At 36.4% G+C, this 20,545-nt stretch overlaps 2 protein-coding genes across 4 annotated transcripts in view; one reads left to right on the top strand and one right to left on the bottom strand.

Moving 5' to 3' along the window:
- Positions 1-11: 11 nt before the first annotated feature.
- Positions 12-20,545, top strand: part of ASB3 (ankyrin repeat and SOCS box containing 3) — a 92,339-nt gene continuing 71,805 nt past the window's right edge. The window contains exons 1-2 of one of the 3 annotated variants that reach the window (XM_019719447.3): positions 43-174; positions 19,938-20,116. The gene's annotated coding sequence lies outside the window, so the exon portion shown is untranslated. Of the gene's footprint in view, positions 175-252; positions 272-19,937; positions 20,117-20,545 lie in introns of those variants that run through there. The other 2 variants (XM_019719439.3, XM_074331985.2) reach the window with 2 other exon arrangements.
- Positions 11,895-19,830, bottom strand: CHAC2 (ChaC glutathione specific gamma-glutamylcyclotransferase 2). The gene is made up of 3 exons (XM_019719470.3): positions 19,603-19,830; positions 14,786-14,821; positions 11,895-13,091 (listed from the first exon to the last, which is right to left on the bottom strand). The coding sequence occupies exons 1-3, from the start codon at positions 19,735-19,737 to the stop codon at positions 12,708-12,710; spliced, it is 555 nt and encodes a 184-aa protein (XP_019575029.1). The 5' UTR covers positions 19,738-19,830; the 3' UTR covers positions 11,895-12,707.

Below are 20,545 nucleotides of genomic sequence, written 5' to 3' on the forward strand. Positions count from 1 at the left end.
TATCAACATCCGGGGCCGCCGGGCCGTCCGCCTACGGAAGCCGGGACACTGGCTGGTCTCCTACAACCGCGATTTCGCGGGGGAATCGAACGTAGCGGCCTTCCGAGCGGGGACGCCCGAAGACCCGGCCTCGGACCTGTCTTTTCCGCAGAGAAGTGGGGGCACAAGGAGCGGGTGAGTCCCGGAGGTGGCGGCCGCTCCCTCCTGCCACCCGTGCGGCTGTCTAGCGAGTGGGCAGCCGTTTGACCCGCACTGGAGCGGGAAGAAAAGTGTGAGTGGCTGCAGGTGCTGGTCTTGAGACGAGAAAATTCGAAGCACCGATCATTGAGAAGTGGCGGTGTTTCTGACTGATTTACCCTGTCGCTGCTTTTCGTTTTCCTTTTCTCCGCCTGTAGCATCTGAACGCCTCATCTCTCCGGCTTGAAGTTTCTCCGCCTCTTGGGTTGTGGGCGGCGGTTAGCTCAGTTCTTAGCAGCTACGGACTAACGCAGGGCAGTTTGCTCAGTCTGTGCAGCCCTGGGCATGGGGATCCCCAACAGGAGGAAACCTGTCCTAGTATGAGAATGCTTTAATTGTCTGAGGTTGTCACGGACGGAGCCTCTCCTCGTGGTGGAGGGCAGCTAGACATCACGGTCCCTACATTTTGACCCCACGCGGGGCATCTCCTTCATCCCCAGAGTTGAATTGTTGTTTTCTCAAAGAAGCTCCTAAGTTTCCTTATGTGAGGTTCAGGGCCAGATGAGTGTGAGGTTATGAGTCGCGTGAGGTTAAGACACGGCTGACGGCATTCAAAATAAGACAAAAAGTTTTGGAGTCCCCTCCCACTCTTTAAAAAATACCATTGTTTTAACGTCTAACATAATGGGTTATACAGTGTTAGCCACAGAGCACCTATCGTTGTCTTTCTGAAGGTGAGAAAAGCTAAATCTTCTTTCTGGATATGCTAAAGACAGCCCTCCCCCCGCCCCCGGCGCGAATTTGAACCAAACCAAAATGTAGGAGGAGCTTTCTATTCGTCATCTTAAAAAGTTCCTTTTTTAAAAATATAAATCCACAGTATCGAAGAAAATTACTTTGTTCCAGAATTGTTCATTAATGTATTTTGCCCTTGTTATTAATTTTAATACGTGCTAGACCACTGGGATTAGTAAAATGGCAGATAAATGTGTCTCTATCGTCTGTGTCTCGTGGTCTAGCAAGAGAGGTTACACAAGCAAGTAATTGCAACCTATTGTAATAATAATAGTAATTAACATTTCTTTAGCATTTACTCTGCGCTAGGCACTAGTCCAATTACTTTGTATGTATTATGGGGCAGGTATTATGAATTATACAATAGAGGGATGTACGAATGGAGATAATAAAGAAGGAAGTGAGCAACTCTGGGGTTGGACAGGAAAGGCTTCCCAGGAGAGGTGACATTAGAAAGTGTGTTTTAAGGATTTATAGGAGGTCATCAGGTGGGCAGGTGGGGAAGTGCATTTCAGGCATAATCCACCATGGTCCATTAGGGCTTTTTGGTGTAGTCAAAGGGCAGGGTGGGAGGGAATTACCTGCAGGAGATTGATGCTGCAGAGGAACAGAGGTGGTTAGTTCAGGGCGGGTTGCATATGCCCTGCTGAAGTGTTTGAGCTTTATTCAATAGGTCAGAATTTCTTGAGATTGTAGACTTTTTGCATTGGAATTATCTGAGGTGACCCGTTTCTCAAGGATACAAAGATTAATAATTCCAAATGGATTAAATATTTAAATGAAGAACAATGAAAAAAGAAAACAGTAGAAGAAAAGTTAGGGGAAATAATTGAATAATCTTGGTCAATAAGATAGGAATGTCCTGAAGTCATGAAGGAAAAAAGTCCCCCTTTATCCTCAGTTTCGTTTTTGAGGTTCTAGTTACCAGTGGTCATCTGCGGTCTGAAAACACTAAATGGGAATTTTCATAAATAACTATTAATAAGTTTCCAATTGCATGCCATTCTGAGTAGTGTGATGAAATCATATGCCATTTGGCTTTATCCTGCGTAGGATGTGAATAATCTCTTTGTCCAAAGTATCCACATTGTGAGTATAGTACAGTAAGATATTAGGTTGGTGCAAAAGTAATTGCGGTTTTTGCAATTGTTTTTAACCTTTTAAACCTCAATTTTGCACCAACCTAATTATTTTGAGACCACATTCACATAGCTTTTATTACAGTATATTGTTATAATTGTCCTATTTTATTATTAATTATTGTTTTTTATCTCTTACTGTGCCTAACTTATACATTAAACTTTACCATAGATATGTATATGTAGGAAAAAACAGTATATATAGTTCAGTACTATCCATGGTTTCAAGGAATCCACTGGGGGTCTTGGAATGGATGCCCCCACTGAGAAATGGTTCTGGCTGAGATCATCTAGGGAAAAAAATGAGGATAACAAAGGGAAGAAAAGGGTCCTTGCAACATTAGATATTGAACAGCACTGAAGAATTAACCAAACAGACTGGGACAGCAGAAAGAAAATCAAGAAACTGAGGTATCAAGGAAGTCTAGAGAAAGAAGTGTTTCAAGGAGGAGGGAGTGACCAGCTAGCTAAGGCAAATAAATGCTGCTGAGGAGTTGTATAAGATGAGGATTTAAATAAGTGACCATTGGATTTGGCAGCATGGAGGAGGAATAGAGGGAAAAAAGGCTTGACTGGATTGGATTGAAGTGCAGGGCTTGCTAAGGTGTATACCTTAAATTAAAAACAAATGTTTTTGCACTTTAGCAGAGTATAGACTAGAGTTTCTCAGCTTTGGCTCTACTGACATTTTGAGCCAGATGCTCCTTTATTGTGAGGGGTTGTCTTGTGCACTATGGGATGTTTGGTAGTATCCCTGGATTGTGTCCATTGGATGCTTGTAGCCCCCTCTCCCCACCAGTTGTGACAACCAAAAATATCTGCAGACATTTCCAAATGCCCTTTCCCTTGTCAGGCAAAATGGTCCATGGTTGAGAACCATTGGTTTAGACTCTTACATGAAAGGCACGAATATTAATGATAAATTTTTAGGCATTAGGTTACTAAATGGGAAGCTGTTTACGGGCAAGTAAGGAACCTTTCTAGCACCCAAATTTTTGCAATGTAGTGAATACCTACTTTGCTGTAATACAGTTGGTCCTGTTTGCATTATGTCTTTGATAATTTATAAGTCACTTAATCTTACCTTGCACTGTCATTATTATGCACATCAGTTATCATTGTGGAGGATTTTGGATGTAAATATGTAGAAGAGTGCCCTCAATCTGTATTAACTCCGCTATAGCCTAGAAATTGTTATTTTGAAAAAACAGTCAATGTTATTTCATTTAATAGTCTCTTGACTTTTTCTCCTATAAATATGATAGAGAATATGCAGTTTTAATTTTCATTTATTTTAACTTTCTGATTCATAGTTTCCAGAAAAATTCCCCTTATTTGGCAAAGCTATCCTTTGCTGCATGCGAAGGAGTTAGTCTTAATGCAGCACTTTTTAATTAGCTGCAGAACTACAGATCTGGGGAGGTATCAAAAAAGTTGTGCAGTTACTCAAATATGGATTGGAGGCATAGTCATTAGTACTAAGGATGCTATAAAAATGAGTTAGCTAGCGATCAAGTCCACCAATACATTACCATCTAGAAAGCGAAATAAGACTTGTACATAACTAATTTATTAAACGTAAGAAGTGTTGTTAGGCAGATACTGTACAAATAAAGTATTGCAGACATTCAAAGGAGGGGGTGAATACCTCTAGCAAGGGACGAGAGGAAGGAAGGGTAGAAATGGCACTTGTATAGGGCTTTGGCAGATGGTGAGGTATTGACTTACAGAGCTGAGAAAGGCCTTTCCTAAGTGGATGAAAGAGCATGAGCCGAAGACATATAGAGATCAAAAGTAATTTGGTGTGAGTACAGGAAGGGAGCTTGGGAATGACATATTTAATATGTGACAAGGGTGACATTTTACCATGGTGGAAAACGATGTCTTAATAAGTACTGCTAGTATAATTTGCTATCCATCTATAAGAAAAACAACTAAATTCCCTCATCATAAAATACACAAAAAGTAAATTGTAAATGAGTTAAAGATAGATATATGAAGAAATTAGAAGAATATTTGCACAAGTGGAGTAGAGATGACATTTTTTAGTAAGACAGGAAATCCAGATATTGTAAAAGGAAAGATACACCTGCTATAATAAACTTTTTTAAATTAGTAATTTCTATTAAAAATATACAAACATTTTGGCCAAGTGACTTTACATTTGGATTTTTTCCTTTAAAAACAAAAGCCCTGATATATGAGGATGTATGTACAAAGATATTTATTGTGGCATTTATCTGTAGTGGCAAAAAACCCTGGATATCTGGTTTTCCAATAATAAGGCAATGGCTGAATAAATAATTATATGCAAAGTCTGTACAACTGAATAGTGACGTGGATAGGAGCAGGGGCTCAGAAGTTAGGCTGGTTAAGTTCTGATCCCAGCTCTACACCTACTACATGTGTGACCTTGGGCATGTTGCTTAACCTATCTAAAGCTCAGTTTTCTTATCTTTAACGGAGAAAATAACAAATGTAAGATGTAAGAACTATGGTGAAAATTCAGATTTATTATGTATTCTATTCATGTAACAGATACTATGTCCAGGCACTATTTTAAGTACTTTATAGATATAAACTTATTTGATTTATTCCTCATAATAACCCAAAAAGGTAGGCTTTGTTTTACCCATGTTACTGATGAGGAAACTGAGACACAGAGGTTAATACCATGTTCTAATATAATTCTTTCTCTCTCTCTCTCTCTCTCTCTCTCTCTCTCTCTCTCTCTCTCTCACACACACACACACACACACACACACACACACAACACAAACTTATATACGTATGCTGTGTTATAATATATGGTTGTATACAACTGTAAATTTTTTTCCAGTTGAAATTTTTATGAGTCAGAAATGAGAACCAAATAGTAGGACTTTGAGTTAAAAGTTACACCAGGTCTCTTTATTGTTTTTCATTTAGAGATATAAAGGGCAAGATCAATAAAAATAAAGACATTTGCTTAACTTAACAGCTGGTATGCAGTCTGATGTTGGTACTAATCACTCCAGATGCTTCGTAAGACAGTAACTGCCCTTTTCTCTTAATTTCCAATACTGGTCCTCCCTCTCCCCCCAATTCCTCCTTTAAATAGAATTCACTGGTTGGAAATAAGGAAAAGACTTAAGAGGACTGGGATACATATTTTGGGAAAAATAAAGGGAAAGAAAAGCTTTTGACCGTCAGACATTTTTGGTTAAAATATAACATGTATACAGGTGACAGAATGCCAGAATACAGGTGCAAATGTGAACATTGTACTTATTTCTTAGGCACAAGGAAAAAGAAAAGAGAGTGGAAATTTGATTTCAAACCAAGCTCAAATGTTTCTTTTTAAAATCCCATGCTTTATATCTTTATGTTTCTATTAAGAATTTTCTATAAGAATAATTTTAAACTCCATGTCTATAACAACACCTATGTATACAACAATACCTATGTAGTATTCTTGCCAACCTGGGTCTAATAATAAGAAAATAATCAAACAGATCCAAAACATGGCACATTCTTCAAGACAGCTGGCCTGGACCTTGAAAAATGTCAGTGGCTAGGAAAAGGAGATTCCTATGGAACCTAAAATGTGGACTACTACACATCTTAGAACAAGAACAGTGATTTCAACTCTCACCATTTACTTACGTACCGTTTTTTCCATTCAGGATCCAATCAAGGTTCATTCCTTACATTTGGTGTCTTAAAGTCTCTTTTAAACTATAACAATATCCCTTTGCCTTTGATTTAAGGCTCACTATTATTTTTTGTACTAAGAAAAGAAAGTAACCGCTGCCAAACTTATGACATGCTCTCTAATGTAAGACTCATCTCAATTTCAGAATTCTTAAAATGAGATAAATGTATTAACAAAATACGACAACTTGCCCAAGGTCATGAAACTGGTAAGCAGTGGAACTGGATATCAAATCCCAAGCAGTCTGGTTTCTGAATCTGTTTTTTTGGCTACTGCTCAGTGCTGCCATCCCATGTAAGGCGTTTTAGCATAGTGCCTTGTATATAGTAAGTATGTAATAGGGGTCAGCTTTTCTTACCAGCATTTTCACTGCTGCAATTTACTACTATATGTTTATATTAATAACATCTACATTCTGTGACTTTATTTGGTCTTCTGTGCTTTGTTTAAAGATTGGTTCTTAAATATTGAAAACTTATAAACTGTTTACGATATTACAATTATGCAAGCATAATTCGTTATAAAAGCAAGAGATATAATTGGAACTGTAGAGAAAGAAATATAATTTCTTTCTATATATGTAGATTTTGGCATATATAGTAAGTGCTAACGTGTTTCTCCAAAAATAAGACCTAGCTGGACCATCAGCTCTAATGGGTCTTTTGGAACAAAAATTAATATAAGACCCGGTATTTATATTATATTATATTATATTATATTATATTATATTATATTATATTATATTATATTATTATATAAAACCCGATCTTATATAAGACCCGGTCTTATATTAAAATAAGACCGGGTCTTATATTAATTTTTGCTCCAAAAGACGCATTAGAGCTGATGGTCCGGCTAGGTCGTATTTTCGGGTAACATGGTACGTGTTAACTATTATTCTTTGATCCATGAACAACTGTTTATTTTTTGCTTGAAGCTTTCTCTGATTTTGCTAGTTTGAATTAATAATTTGCCTATTTGTATTCTGCTTGCATTTTATGTCAGCCTTTCTGTTAAGTAACGTTGATTTGTTTGCTTGTGTGTCTGTCTCTCCACCAAAAGTGGTTCTTTATAGCTGGAACCTTTCTTTTTCATCTTGGTAGTCTTTGTGCCGAGTCATTGCTTACCACGTATCATTACTCCCTTATTTTTGCTGGGTCTTAATGGATGAAGAGGATGGTGTAAATGGAACAAGGCGGAGGGTGTGGCTCACTGAAATGTGACAAACATGCCGACACCAGATTGTAAATAGTTGAATACCAGATTAAAGAATTTGAGCTTGACTTTGTGTGCTGTGGGAGGCATTTTTGATTACTGACAGGATTAGTTTCATAGAAAGATAATTCTGAGTGCAGAGTAGAGAATGTACTAGAAAGAAGAAAATATACTGGAAAGAAGAAAAGAGATTGGAGCAAGGAGTTGTAATGAACTGGCTCTTGCTATAAGGTTCTTATTTTAGCTGAGATCTTCCAGTTCATATTAGAAAGATAGGTCTTAACCATCATGTAACCTTTTAAGCCATATCACAAATCTGCTTCAAGGTTTCCCTGCTATCTTCATTAAGAAATGTTATATAAAGTTTTTTGCAAAATAAAAGGAAAATTTAATATAAGCAAGGCACACATTTTGTACATATTATAAAATAGCATTCATTTTCTCCAAAAGCTTGTAAATTCATGAGTATCTTACATCTGTTGTGTTTTCTGTTCTAATCATTGTTCAACATTGTGTAATTGTATGCGGGGAGGTAATGTGGGACAAAATTTTTCTAGGTGGGAAAGGAGATGAATTGTTTTTAGTATACTAAATTTCAGGTGTTTATGTACATGCGTTACATATAAGACACACAAAGTTGTAAAGAGTTAGAGAAAGTAGTCTAGAAGTTTGCCAAATAGAGATGGTAATTGAAGCCTAGGATTTGATGAGTTTGTGTATCTGATAAACAGTCTAAGATGTAGATGTAAATACAATGAAATTGTTCTTGCTTTTGGCCTTAGTGATATGAGATAATAGTCACTTAGTGTCTGGCATCAGTAAAGAATAAAGAAAACCGAGATCTTTGGGTTGAATCAAGAAGGGGTAATTGGAGATTTGAGAGTATAGTGATTAGGTGGAGTATAGCAGAGTAAAGTTAAATTGGAGGGGAATTAAGATGAATTGATTAGGAAGTAGAACACTGTAGTTAAAAAAAAAAATTCTGTGGAGGATAGGAAAGCAGGAAGAATAAAAGAAATTGTAAGATTGTGGTGGTTTTTCCAGTTGTAGAATGTGTATATGTGTGTTGGCAAACCACTTATGACAAGGAGGTTCAGTACAATAAAATAAATCCACCAAGAAATTAGTAGTGAACTATATATTTTAGAAAGGTAAAATGAAAGAATGAAAAAGGCGTGAAACTCAATAAAGCTATTCTCATCATACAAATTTGACATACAGAAGAATAATTTTAGTAGTTGTCTCTGGAGGAGTTAAAATTCTCTGAAGAGTAGCTACAGGATTAAAAAAATCATTCCACTAATCTTTGAATTTGTGTTTTTTTTTAAAGATTTTTATTGGGGAAGGGGAACAGGACTTTATTGGGGAACAGTGTGTACTTCCAGGCCTTTTGTTTTCCAAGTCAAGTTGTTGTCCTTTCAGTCTTTCTTGTGGAGGGTGCAGCTCAGCTCCAGGTCCAGTTGCCATTTCTAGTTGCAGGGGGCACAGCCCACCATCCCTTGTGGGAATCAAACTGGCAACCTTGTGATTGAGAGGACGCACTCCAACCAACTGAGCCATCTGGGAGCTCAGTGGCAGCTCAGCTCAAGGTGCCGGGTTCAATCTTAGTTGCAGGGGGCGGAGCCCACCATCCCTTGCGGGACTCGAGGAATTGAACTGGCAACCTTGTGGTTGAGAGCCCACTGGCCCATGTGGGAATCGAACTGGTAGCCTTCGGAGTTAGGAGCATGGAGCTCTAACTGCCTGAGCTACCGGACAGCCCCTAATCTTTGAATTTTTAATGTATGCTGAGGGTGAGTTTATTTTAAGGCTTTAGAAATGCATTAAAATAGATTGTTAAAAGCTAAATAAATTCATAGAAAATATAGTCAAGTATTTTGCTGAATAAAGATAGGTATAACTGGAACATTTCATATGTAGATTTTTAACATGATGTGTTGAGAGGCCACTTTAAGCACAATTATCACATAACTGACTGAAAGAATCAAGAGTAGTAAATTACAGGGCTGGCCTGGTGGCTCAGGCGGTTAGAGCTCCATGCTCCTAACTCCGAAGGCTACCAGTTCGATTCCCACATGGGCCAGTGGGCTCTCAACCACAAGGTTGCCAGTTCAACTCCGCGAGTCCCGCAAGGGATGGTGGGCAGCGCCCCCTGCAACTAAGATTGAACCCGGCACCTTGAGCTGAGCTGCTGCTGAGCTCCCGGCTCAGTTGGTTGGAGCACGTCCTCTCAATCACAAGGTTGCCGGTTTGATTCCCGCAAGGGATGGTGGGCTGTGCCCCCTGCAACTAGAAACGGCAACTGGACCTGGAGCTGAGCTGTACCCTCAACTAAGACTGAAAGAACAACAACTTGAAGCTGAACGGCACCCTCCACAACTAAGATTGAAAGGACAACAACTTGACTTGGGAAAAAAAAAAAAGAGTAGTAAATTACAGGAGTATGATGCTTACGTTGATATTTACAATTGCTCCAAAGTTATAATTTAAAAATGATATGTGTCTATGAAGAAGAGAAATATATAAAATATTAATATTTGAAAAATATCTAATAGACCAAATATGGTTCTTAAACTATAGGCATGATTGTCATCATTGTGAATGTCAGTGAGACTGAACTCCTGGTACTCTGAATACACAATGTAAAGTAATATTAGAGAATATTTATTGACTATTTTATCAGGTACTATGTAATACTTTACATATGTTAAAATTAAATGCCACCTTCAAGGTGTGAAATAATACACATTTCAGGTACTTCATTAGTAGAAAATGAAAAGTGTATTTTTGCTATTTAAGATGAGATGCATATCTGTAGACAGTGGTCAAACTTTTAAAATCAGCCTTAAAAAAATGGGTCACATTCATGTTTTTAAATATTCAGAGTTGATATCAAAACAACCTTTGTTCCCCTACATGATAAACTTTTTATGTATGTAGGTGGTATCTATAAAATGGTACTTATTTACAGGTCTTGGTAGATTGAAGAGTGGATGTGTTGTTTGGGAGTGAGAAAAAGAAGTATAATAGAGGCCTCAAATAGGAGTAGAAAGACCTATTTTTAAAAATCCACTCCATTACAGATTTATATTAAAAGTGTCTTTTCTCCGTGTGGGGTTTACACTCATACTTTTCTTAAATTCCTAAAACTTAACACCTAACTATTTGTACTCTGAGGAATGAGAGTCTGAGTTTTGTGTGTGTGTGATTAGGGCAGAATGAGAGAAAATGTTTTGGAAGTGAATTCCAAGGGCTATAGAGAGACTTAACAGTTGGTCTAGAAACATAGTTATATACATATTAAATGGTAGAAGAATCAATGGGGAATCATAAACGTCTTTGGATTCAGGTTTGTTTGTAAAATAGAAGGTTAGCTCTTTGAATTCACCTATGTGATTGTGAGCTATAGCATGTGATTCTTAGATAAGCTCATTATATTTGTGGGAACCTATATATGAAGTCTGACAATTAAGTTCGTGAACTCATCCTAGAAAAAGTGCTACATTTCTCATTGCTGAATATTACTATGGTCATCTTTGAAGTACTCTCCTTGGGAAGGTATGCACTGCTGCCAGCGCCTAGTCCACCCTTCAAAGCAATTTTGAAATTCTTTTTCTGGAATGGCCATCAGATCTGTTGTCGTATTATCCCTGATATCCTGAATGTCACCAAAATGTCTTCCTTTCAATATTTCCTATATCTTCAGGTAAAGAAAGAAGTCATTGGGGGCCAGATCAGGTGAGAAGGGAGGGGTTTCCAATATAGTAATTTGTTTACTGGCTAAAAATCCTCACAGACTGTGCCGTGTGAGATGGTGCATTGTCGTGATGCAAGAGCCATGTATTGTTGGTGAAAACTTCAGGTTGTCTAAATGTTTCACGCAGCCTGTCAGCACTTCCAAATAGTAAACTGGGTTATTAGTCCAGTTGGTACAAATTCATAATGAATAATCCCTCTGATAACAAAAAAGGTTAGCAACATCCTTGTAACAAGTTCTTGAACTTAATTGTCAGACCTCGTATATCTATCAAAATTAAACATCTTTAGGTAACAAGTTACATACTGTTTCATTATACAAAACATAAATTGTGTTACCTCCTAAAGAAAAGATGCAGGACAGTGAAGATGGTTACGTTGAAGAGGGTTTTTAAACATATTGTAGAAAGATCTTATGCTTAGGAGTCAGAGAAACCTGGATTTCTGCTATTTATTTGATGTGTAACTGTGTACAAGTTACTATGGAAACAAGCTCAGAGGTGTTATCCAGAAAATGCTTTCATATGTGAAGTGTCTGGCATATCCTTATGAGATATTCATTAATGCATGTTTGTATCTTTCCTGTTGTACAGGGTAAGTGAAATGCTGTCTGGAAAACTAATTGAAAATGTTGGAAAATATTAAAAAAGCTATATAGCTGAGTAAATTACCAAGTAAGGTGTTAATAAATAGAAAACCATGAAAGGGACTACTGTTGCAGCTATGTAGGAAAGCTTTATTTTATTCTGAATTATTAGGCATGCCTGGGTTAGAGGAATTTTTAAGTTTCATATTAGATTTAATGTGATACTGAAATTCTTTTCATGTTGAAAGATTTGTAGAGAGAGTATATATCCTATTGAGAAAGAAATCACCTATAATCAGAAATAATCTGATTAGGTTGAGCCAAGGCTTATTCTATATGAATTGATAATGTACATGTATATTTCCTACTTGAGTAGCATTATCAACACCATTTAATGGATATCTTTGTTTATGTCACAAGGTAGAAGCAGGAAAAAAAAGCTGTGTAGGAAATGATCAGGTAATGCCACTTCTTACTGTAAAAATTTACAATTCTAAAAGCTATTTCAAACACAAAACTTTCATTATATATGTTTAATTTGTAATATTAGAAAGCCCATCTTTATTTTTTAAAGAAAAATTTCAGTATAAGATTAATACAAAGTGAATGACAGACTACACTGTTAGTGGATGTGATTTGTATTATGTAATTTGTGCTTTTTCAGCTGAATTTCTTCCATGTGGTTAATTAACACATTTACTCAAAGGAGAGGTACAGTACATTATAATTACAAGGACATTTTTATATTAAAACTGCTTTTTTTTTTTGGCTTAAATTGGAAAGGGTCTCATTTAATACCTTAACAAGAAAGTTTACAATCAAGGCTGAAATCTTATCTATGTTACTGTATATTTCTAATTACCCATTATTTTAAGCGTGTATATTTTAAACCATGGTTACAGAATTTTGTATAAGAATTGTACATTCTTACAATAATGAAGGTATAATCTTATTATATTTACTGGACTTTTGGTTTAATTCTCCTACAACTTTACAACAGTACTGTGATATGAAATAACAGAATTATTTTTACTCTGATAAAAACAAGCTCTGAACTGCATCCTTAATTGTGTTTTTCTAAGAACTCACTTCTCATGAGCAAGTGTTAAATATCATATAGTTAGGAAATCATTATTATTATTAAAACTTGAATTTTTTTTCTTCACCTATACCCCAATATTTCAAATATGATGTGTTTCAGGACACTTTCAATTAAACTATAAATTTTGATATCTTGACTACATTAAACATAAATAAGATCTTTCTAAATCATATTGCAATTGTGCAAAAACTATTTTCTAAAGATTAAAGTTCTGTTTGTTTGGAAAAGTCAATCATTAGGTCTTTATAAGCAATTGATGTTCTGTTTTCCTTCTAAACGGTCCTTTACTAATTTTTCCAAAGAGAAAAGATGCTCGTCTGCATCTTCTGGCACAAGGTTCCTAATAGAATTTGCAAGTTCAAAAAGATACTCTGTATTTCTTCCACTTGGACCAGCTGCATTAAAAATTTGTTCAGCGATGTCTTCCAGAGGTGCAGGACCAAGATAATTAGGATTATCACATGTTCCAATATATAGCAACACACTGAATGGTTTTGTTGTGGGATCTTTCGGATAAAAAATGACTGTTGTGGTCCTGTAGCCTCCTTTTTCTCTAAAGTCAAGGTATGCTTTTACTTCTTCTTCCTTTCCTACTGGCAGTCTGTAAGCAACACCCCATACACAACCCTGTTGAAAAATGAAAAGATTTAGTATTTACAAGGCTAAAATAGGTGAAGATATATTGTGATCTAAGAAAATATCTTGTATATTCTTAGAAATCAATGCACTTAGTGCATTGAAGAGGTACATACTAAACAATAAAGGAAATCAGCATTTTAAATTCTTCAATCTTAATAAATTATTTCCTTGTACACCAGGATATTTATCTGTGTTTAAATTTTTGAAAGTTACGTCTTTTAACTAATGGGGTTGAAGTAAAAAAAATACCAGGTCTTCATTTGACCTTTAAAAATATAGTTCTAAACCTTTAAATCCATAAGTATTTCACTGATGGTATACAGCAGTAGTTTCCAAACTGCTTGAAGGAGTGTTGAGCCACCCTGGAGCCTACCTCAGAGGCTGTCTGGATATGAGTGTTGGGGTGCTGGCTGGGAGGATTTTGACGTCCCAAACCCCTTCAGGTAGGAGCTGAACATCACTTATCTTTTTACATATTAGGTGTTCCTTTTTTTGCAGAAAGTATTCTGTATTTTAAAAGCTCTGTAATAAAGTAATCAATTAGCTAAGCCCATATAGCAGGTTCTTTTAATTTGTTCATTTCTTCAACTGCCTAAACTTTCAACTATCCTTTGTAAATTACTCCATACAGACTACTACATGGCAGCCTCTTTTGTCAAGAGAGCCTGTGAACAAAGTGTCATTAAAAAATGTACTTTAGCTGCAAAGATTGTTTTTAGTATTGATATCTGTGATATAAGCAAATTTACAGTTTGTAATAAAGATTTTCTAGTTTCTTGACAACTTTTATTAACTTTAATTATTAAACTTTATTGAGGTTACTAAGCATCTTCTTGGATGAATTAACATTCTGTAGAAACAAAGTGCCTTTATTAACTTTAAGAGTTATTAGTTACTCGTTTAGTTATTAGTAGTTACCAGTTTGAAGCCATTTTTATAGATGCTTTTACTAATGTAAATTATGAAAGCATTTCATAATTTTACCATTATTCATCCGCTATTGCTAACTGCTGATTTTTGTATATCAAAGTCCTTTCCAAAGTTAAATCTTTAACATCACCATGTAAAACTCTGAAGCCATACCTCAATAAAATGATTGAAAATATTTAAGGAACAGGACGACTGGGCAAATAAAAGTTTTCTAGTGCTCCAAACCTGTTTAAAAACCTGTTGTGGAGTTCCAGTCAAGATGGTGGAGTAGTAATTGAAAAAGAAAAGAAAAAAATTATTAAGAAAAAAAAACCAAAAAACCTTTGTGCTATTCATAAATTTAGGCACTAAGAAAGTGATAATTCCTGACTGGAATTTTTGCTGAAAATATTAGACTCCTAGCAAATGTGTGGGGAGCTTTACGGGTTCCATTTGATTCTTAGTGGTAGTTGGGCTGTTTCATTAATGTCCAAGGGAGCACAAAATTCTCAGTTAACAAATTCATTAAGGAAAAAAAGTGAGACTACATGCCATTTGGTTTTCTTTTGTTGTCTACCTTGCATTCTGCATTCCAACTTTTTCCAACAGATGAAAAGAAACATAATACAGAAACAAATACAGAGAGGAACTCTAGACCTAGTGTAGTTCAAATTGTCTGTAATGACAATATAATTTCATTTATTATTAAAACTGAGAAACATCTCAACAGGTTATCTGATTAAAGACTATACAAAAAAATATTTATACCATACCCCAGGATCTTCAACAAGAGTCACAACTCTTCCAGGCTGTTTTAAAAAGAGTAAAAAAGAAAGAAAGAAAGAAAAAAAACAACAGTTGTTTTTTTTTTTTCTGAATTGAAGTTCATCAACTAACTGAGCATTAGCAACTTATTGTTGACATGCAATATTTTAACTTCATTTATTCATACTAAACACTTTTTTGAAAAGCACTTATTTTTTATTTTAAAGTGAATTAAGTAAAAGAATCTACTTTATCCAAACATTTCTAAGCCATTCCCTTCAATTTCTATATATTAGGTATATATTATGTTGACTTAAAATGGATATTATTAAAAAACACACCTATGACTAAGACCCATCTAAAGTGAAAGGCAAAAGGAAGAAGCAGTTATAAATAAAAGTTCTTGTCATTTTTTTTCCCCTTAGGAAAATAAGAAAGGTTAAATTTTAGTTTTATTAGGAAATCAAACATGGCATTCCAGGGTTCTTTCCTACACTTAGTGTAGGTCAAAATTACTTGGAGGGCTTGATAAACACACATTGCTAGGTCAAACTCTATTACAGAAATAGAGTTTCTATTTCTGTAAGTCTGGAGTTGTCTGAGAATTTGCTTTAAAAAAAAAAAAATTCCTACCTGGTGCCCAAGGTTATGTATGTATCTGCTGAGCATCATTAGTGAGAATGCTGAGTTGTAAACCACAATTTTACTTACTCGATGCCCATTGTCTGGCACTAGTGAGCCTAAATCATTCATACATTTGTGTCATCTTTGTTCCTATTTCCTTCTAGTCCTTGTTTACTTGTATAGATGATTCGTAATCATGGAATATATGAGATTTTGGATTTTGTTTCTTATTTTCCTGTTAGTCTTCTCATACATTTTAATATTTGTGTAATAACTCTGTCATCAGTGAACTATAATTGAAACATTCCTGTATTGTTGGACATTTAGATTTGACTTGTTTTCTACTTAAGATAATGCTATAATAAGGATACATATATTGGTGTAGGTCATGTAGGTATTGCCATATTACTTTCAATTTAAAAGTGAATTAGGAACTATTTATTGAATACCTACTCTGTGTTGTAGAGAAGATAAAACCTTGATTCTTGCTTCCAAGAGATGACATTGTAATATGAACTTAACATGTGAAATTTAGGTAGAGAATATTTAAGGGCTAAGATGTATGGTATTAAGTGCAGTAAGAATTCTGAGTCTTGAGTGGAGAGAAAGGAAGATAAAATCCTGGCAAAAGGACACTGTGACTTATGATTGAGGAGCGCATAGAGGCAGTATTAGACCACGTTAAGTGTCTGACTGTAATAGAGGGTCCCCCATGTAGGGAAGATGATACAGAAAGATAACTGGAGAAATAGGATAGAGTCGGATTTGAAAAGCCAAAGAGTGGAGTTGAAATTAGGGGACAGTGGAAAATAAGCTGCTGAAATTTGGGAGAAATAGGAAATAAGGAGCTACTCTAGCATGTCAGTAGCAGGTGACTGGCATGATGAAAGAAGTATTTGGGGAAGATCATTGTGGTAAAGTATTAGTGTGCAAGTTAGAGTGTGATGGAGGTAGATTCTGAATAAGAAATGTTAGTGGTCCAGGTGGCAAGTTGTGTAGTGCACCTTTCAATGAATGTCTCCCCTTACATTCAGCCAAGTCACCAATTCTTGGTAGCTCTCTTCTGATTATCTTCTGAATCTGGTTCTTCATCCTTCAATTGCTTCCTTAGGGATCTCACTGCCTGCTTCTAGTTTTGCTTCCCTCTAGCCTGTTGTCTACTAGGCCCTGGAATGATTTTGGGGGGCAAAAAGTGGTCCACTCCTGTCTTTGAATTTTTCAGGGTTGTATTCTACAGGATAAAATAAAAATTCCTTAGCATGACTTAACTACAAACCTTATTTCTTACTTTTCCCTGCAAGCTGTACTGAATTATTTATAACTTTTACAAACTTTCATATTTTGGCTACACCAGTGCCCAGTGTAGACTGCCCTTTCATGTGATATCCTTGTGATATCCTCCAGCCTCTCCATAAAGGCTTGGGTGACTCCCCAGATGCCCGCAGCAGCAGTAGAGAAGGAGCAGCAGCTCTTCCTAAAAGCTCATGGTTCCTTTTATTCATTTCCTTTATAGCACTTACCAGGTATTGTTGTTTGTAAAGGTGTCTCCCACTTACATGTAGGGTGCTCAGCAGGGGTAGTAAAGTCTTGGACTTAGATGGTGGCAGTTGAAACAGAAAACAGTGTTATATAGGGAGTCATTTTATGGGAAAATAAATGGATCCTTGTGACTGCTTGTGGATGAAACAGATGGACTGTTGTTGGCACTACTGATACATTTTCTAAAACTTAAGCTCTTTGTCCCTAAAATATAAATACATGTTACTGAGGAACAATGTAAATTTGCAAATGCACTTAAATGCTTTTTGGGGGGATTGAAACTGATGGAGTCTTTCAAGCTGAATGGAATTGTTGTGCAAAATGAGTTATGATGGGTGCTTTCATTCAATAATAAATGAGTAATGTTTCTGATCTAGAAAAGTTAGGGATTTAGTAAAAGTTCATGATTATTTCCGGTGTTAAAATGTTGCCTTGTTTTGAAATTTATATTTTCTCTGATGTGAAAAAATTTTCACATTTAAATAAATCCTCAATTTGGAGAGAAATTGCCAGTCTGTTGTATATAAATAAGATGCTTGATTAAACTTATGAAGAAATGAAAGTTTAATGAAGCCAAAAAGAAAGCATAATAAAAGCAAGTAGGTTTGGTATTTTTCCCATAAATGTCACATTGCAGTATGTAGAAATAAATCTAACATTTGTTTAGTAATATCACATTTCATACGTAATGACGACTAACTTACTTGGAGCATAAGTTGCTGTAAAAAGGATAGTCCTATATAGCATCAACGTCATGCTTCTAATTTGCTGGATATTTCTGTAGGCTTCTGTATTCTTGTTTGTCAGACAGTTAATATTTATATAAAGTTGGTGATCCATTACAATAAAAAATGTGAAGTAAAATAATGTTCTTTCAGTTTTTTTTAACAGAGCAGTATACTTAGAAAATGTTTAGTAGATTTTCATTTAATTTGCTATGATAAATTCTTTAAATAAAAGTAGGTATAAAACTATTAGGTATTGCATTTTTCCCACCTAACGTTTCTGCCTTACAATTTAGTAAATTTAAGTAAAAAGAGAGATACTGGCTTTTATACCGGTAGCTCTCTTCTTTTAAAGAATTGTGAACTGTTGTATTGACTTGACAATTTACCAGTCTGTTCTGACAGTTTACTTATCTCAATATGCTATGTAACAAACATACATTTTGGTTGAGACTAGAGCAGTAAAATATGCCATATCCATAAAGTATTTAATACTTGGTTTTTAAAATTAGAGCATGGGCTAAGGATTTTCTATTCAGAATGGCAATTGTAAGTGTTCATATCTGACAACTCAAAAGACATTTTATTTAACTTAGTTCTTTAAAGTCTTAAATATTGTTTTATAACATTCTTGGAGATATTTTGGCCATGAAGTTTCTGTTGGCCTGTAAACGTGCATTTGCTCTAAGTCACTCCCCTGTTTTCAAGTCACCTATCTTAAAGCCAAATTCTCAGTTCACCAACTTCAGTTGAGGTAGAATGGCTTCTAACTCAGGTTCTTGTAAATTTAATCCTATGTCTCTTTTATGAGCAGGTACACACTACAGCCTTTCCACAGCTGCAGGTATTTCTTTGGAATGAACCCCAATCTGTTTCTACATGTGAGTTTTAGCATTTTAGATATTGTGCTTTTGGACCAATGTTAATCTTTTTAAAAAACAGTAATCAAGCTCATACAACTTTCAGAGTATTTTAGAGGATATGTAAGCAATACAAAATTTTGTACTCTTAGAAAAGTTAGTAGGGTTAACCCTCCTAAAACAAGTATTGAAGTTATCTAATTGTTAGTTACCCAAAACTAAGTTTTCCGTATGGACTTGTTTTACAGCCAATACACGGCTGATTGTACATAAGCAGTGAGCTGCTACTAATTCTCTGCACAAATATATTGAGATGAAATATCTTTGCATTACTGAAAAATGGATCAAAGAACTTACATTTCACATTTGTAAATTAGAGAATCATTGAGAAAGAAACATTAAAGTAATGCTGGATATAGTAATGGGTACTGTGTTAGTCAAATAACAAACGGAAAACTCATTTAACTCCGCTAGCACTTGACAACCAAATTGATCGAAGTAAGCTCCTTAAATAACCCGAAGCAATTTTGTTAATTCTTAGGTGACCGTAGATGTCCTAAAATATAACCTTTGGAAAGATATAAAGAAACCCCAGAAACAGCATACACGTTTAAACTCAAACCAATGCAAGTCTGCCAGAATGCAGAAATGCCAACACATTTAATTGCTGAAAGCTGTATTTGCAAGTTGGTTGTAGTATTTCAACTCCGTGATGACTCCAAGATTGATTTTCCCGCGGTTTTTTTTTTGGGGTGGGGTGGGGGTGGGGCAGAGGTTGCCAAGACATGGGGACCGCTGCCAGGACGTCAGCCTTGTGCGAGCTTGTGTGCATGTGCCCATGCTTCTTGCCTCCTTAAGAAACTAACCACCAGCTTCTGAAGTGGCTTCGGAAGCAGTGCCCTAGGTTTGGGAGAGGTGGGAGGCAGGTGGCCGAGGAAGATTAACAGAAGTAAGTCTCTAACCCACATGCTCGGCACTCGAAAGCTATGCGGTGTGGGTCCCGCGGAGATGGGCTAACAATTGGGGGAGCAGCGCTCCGGGGACTCCTAAGTGTGGGGTGTTGGCTTAGCGGCTCACCTTGCCGGGGACTCCGCGGTGGTCTGTGCTGCCTTGCCAGAAGCGCCTGCTGTAGCCTGTGATGTATCCGACCAGCTTGTCCTGATAGGGGAAGTCCACTTTCCAGATCAGGGATCCGTAACCGAAAACCCACATCTTTCTCCTCCTCGGTGGTCTCGGAGGTGCAGGCCGGACCTGCGGCTTGCAAGACACAAGTTACCGGTTGCGCCGGCGCAGGCGCGATAGCTGTACTTAACTGCCCGGTCAGCAGCGCAAAGCACACTGGAACTTGCAGTTCGAGGTGCGTGTTCCGCCTCTTATCTCTGTGAACGTTATTATTTTATTTCCTTGTTTAGGGTATCAAGAAGCATTGACCTTTTATATGCTCAGCAATGGATTCTTCTGAAGCCTTTGTAAATCACCCTAACCTACCTCTGGTGCGCGTGTGCAGAGGACTCCAATACCCACAACCCCTTTTTGGAGGTTTATGGTTCTGAGGTTGAATTGAACTGTCTGCCTTTTTCGAACGGGGGAGGTAAGGAGAAAAAAAACGGAAGGAGTCACTGCAGGTGTGGTATAGATACCGAAGAGGGATATACGGGTACAGCAGTTGGCATAGGCATTTCGTTCTGCTTTGAAAACGGAATTTTTTCCCCAAATAATAGTAGCCAGAGGAGCGCGCAGGTGCTCTGTAACCCGTATTTGACGTTATTTACAATTTAAGGATTCGTCTGTCTTTTTAATAAAGGCAAAAAGTTTATTACACAAGTTTTATGCTTGTGAGAGCTACTATTATTTCAGCGAAATTTGCTTACGTCTTTAAATTTTATCCGCAAAAGGACCTTATTGTCTTTAGAATTCTCAGCAGCTCACTCAGAAAAGAGTAGGTAAAAAGGTCTTGGCTCATGTACAGGGTTTATAAGCTATGTGGGAACCTGAAATTGTGTACACAATTTGGGGTCTG

This window comes from Rhinolophus sinicus, chromosome 2 (assembly GCF_057876585.1).
Source record: "Rhinolophus sinicus isolate RSI-liver-muscle chromosome 2, RSI-T2T, whole genome shotgun sequence".
Lineage (NCBI taxonomy): Eukaryota > Metazoa > Chordata > Mammalia > Chiroptera > Rhinolophidae > Rhinolophus > Rhinolophus sinicus.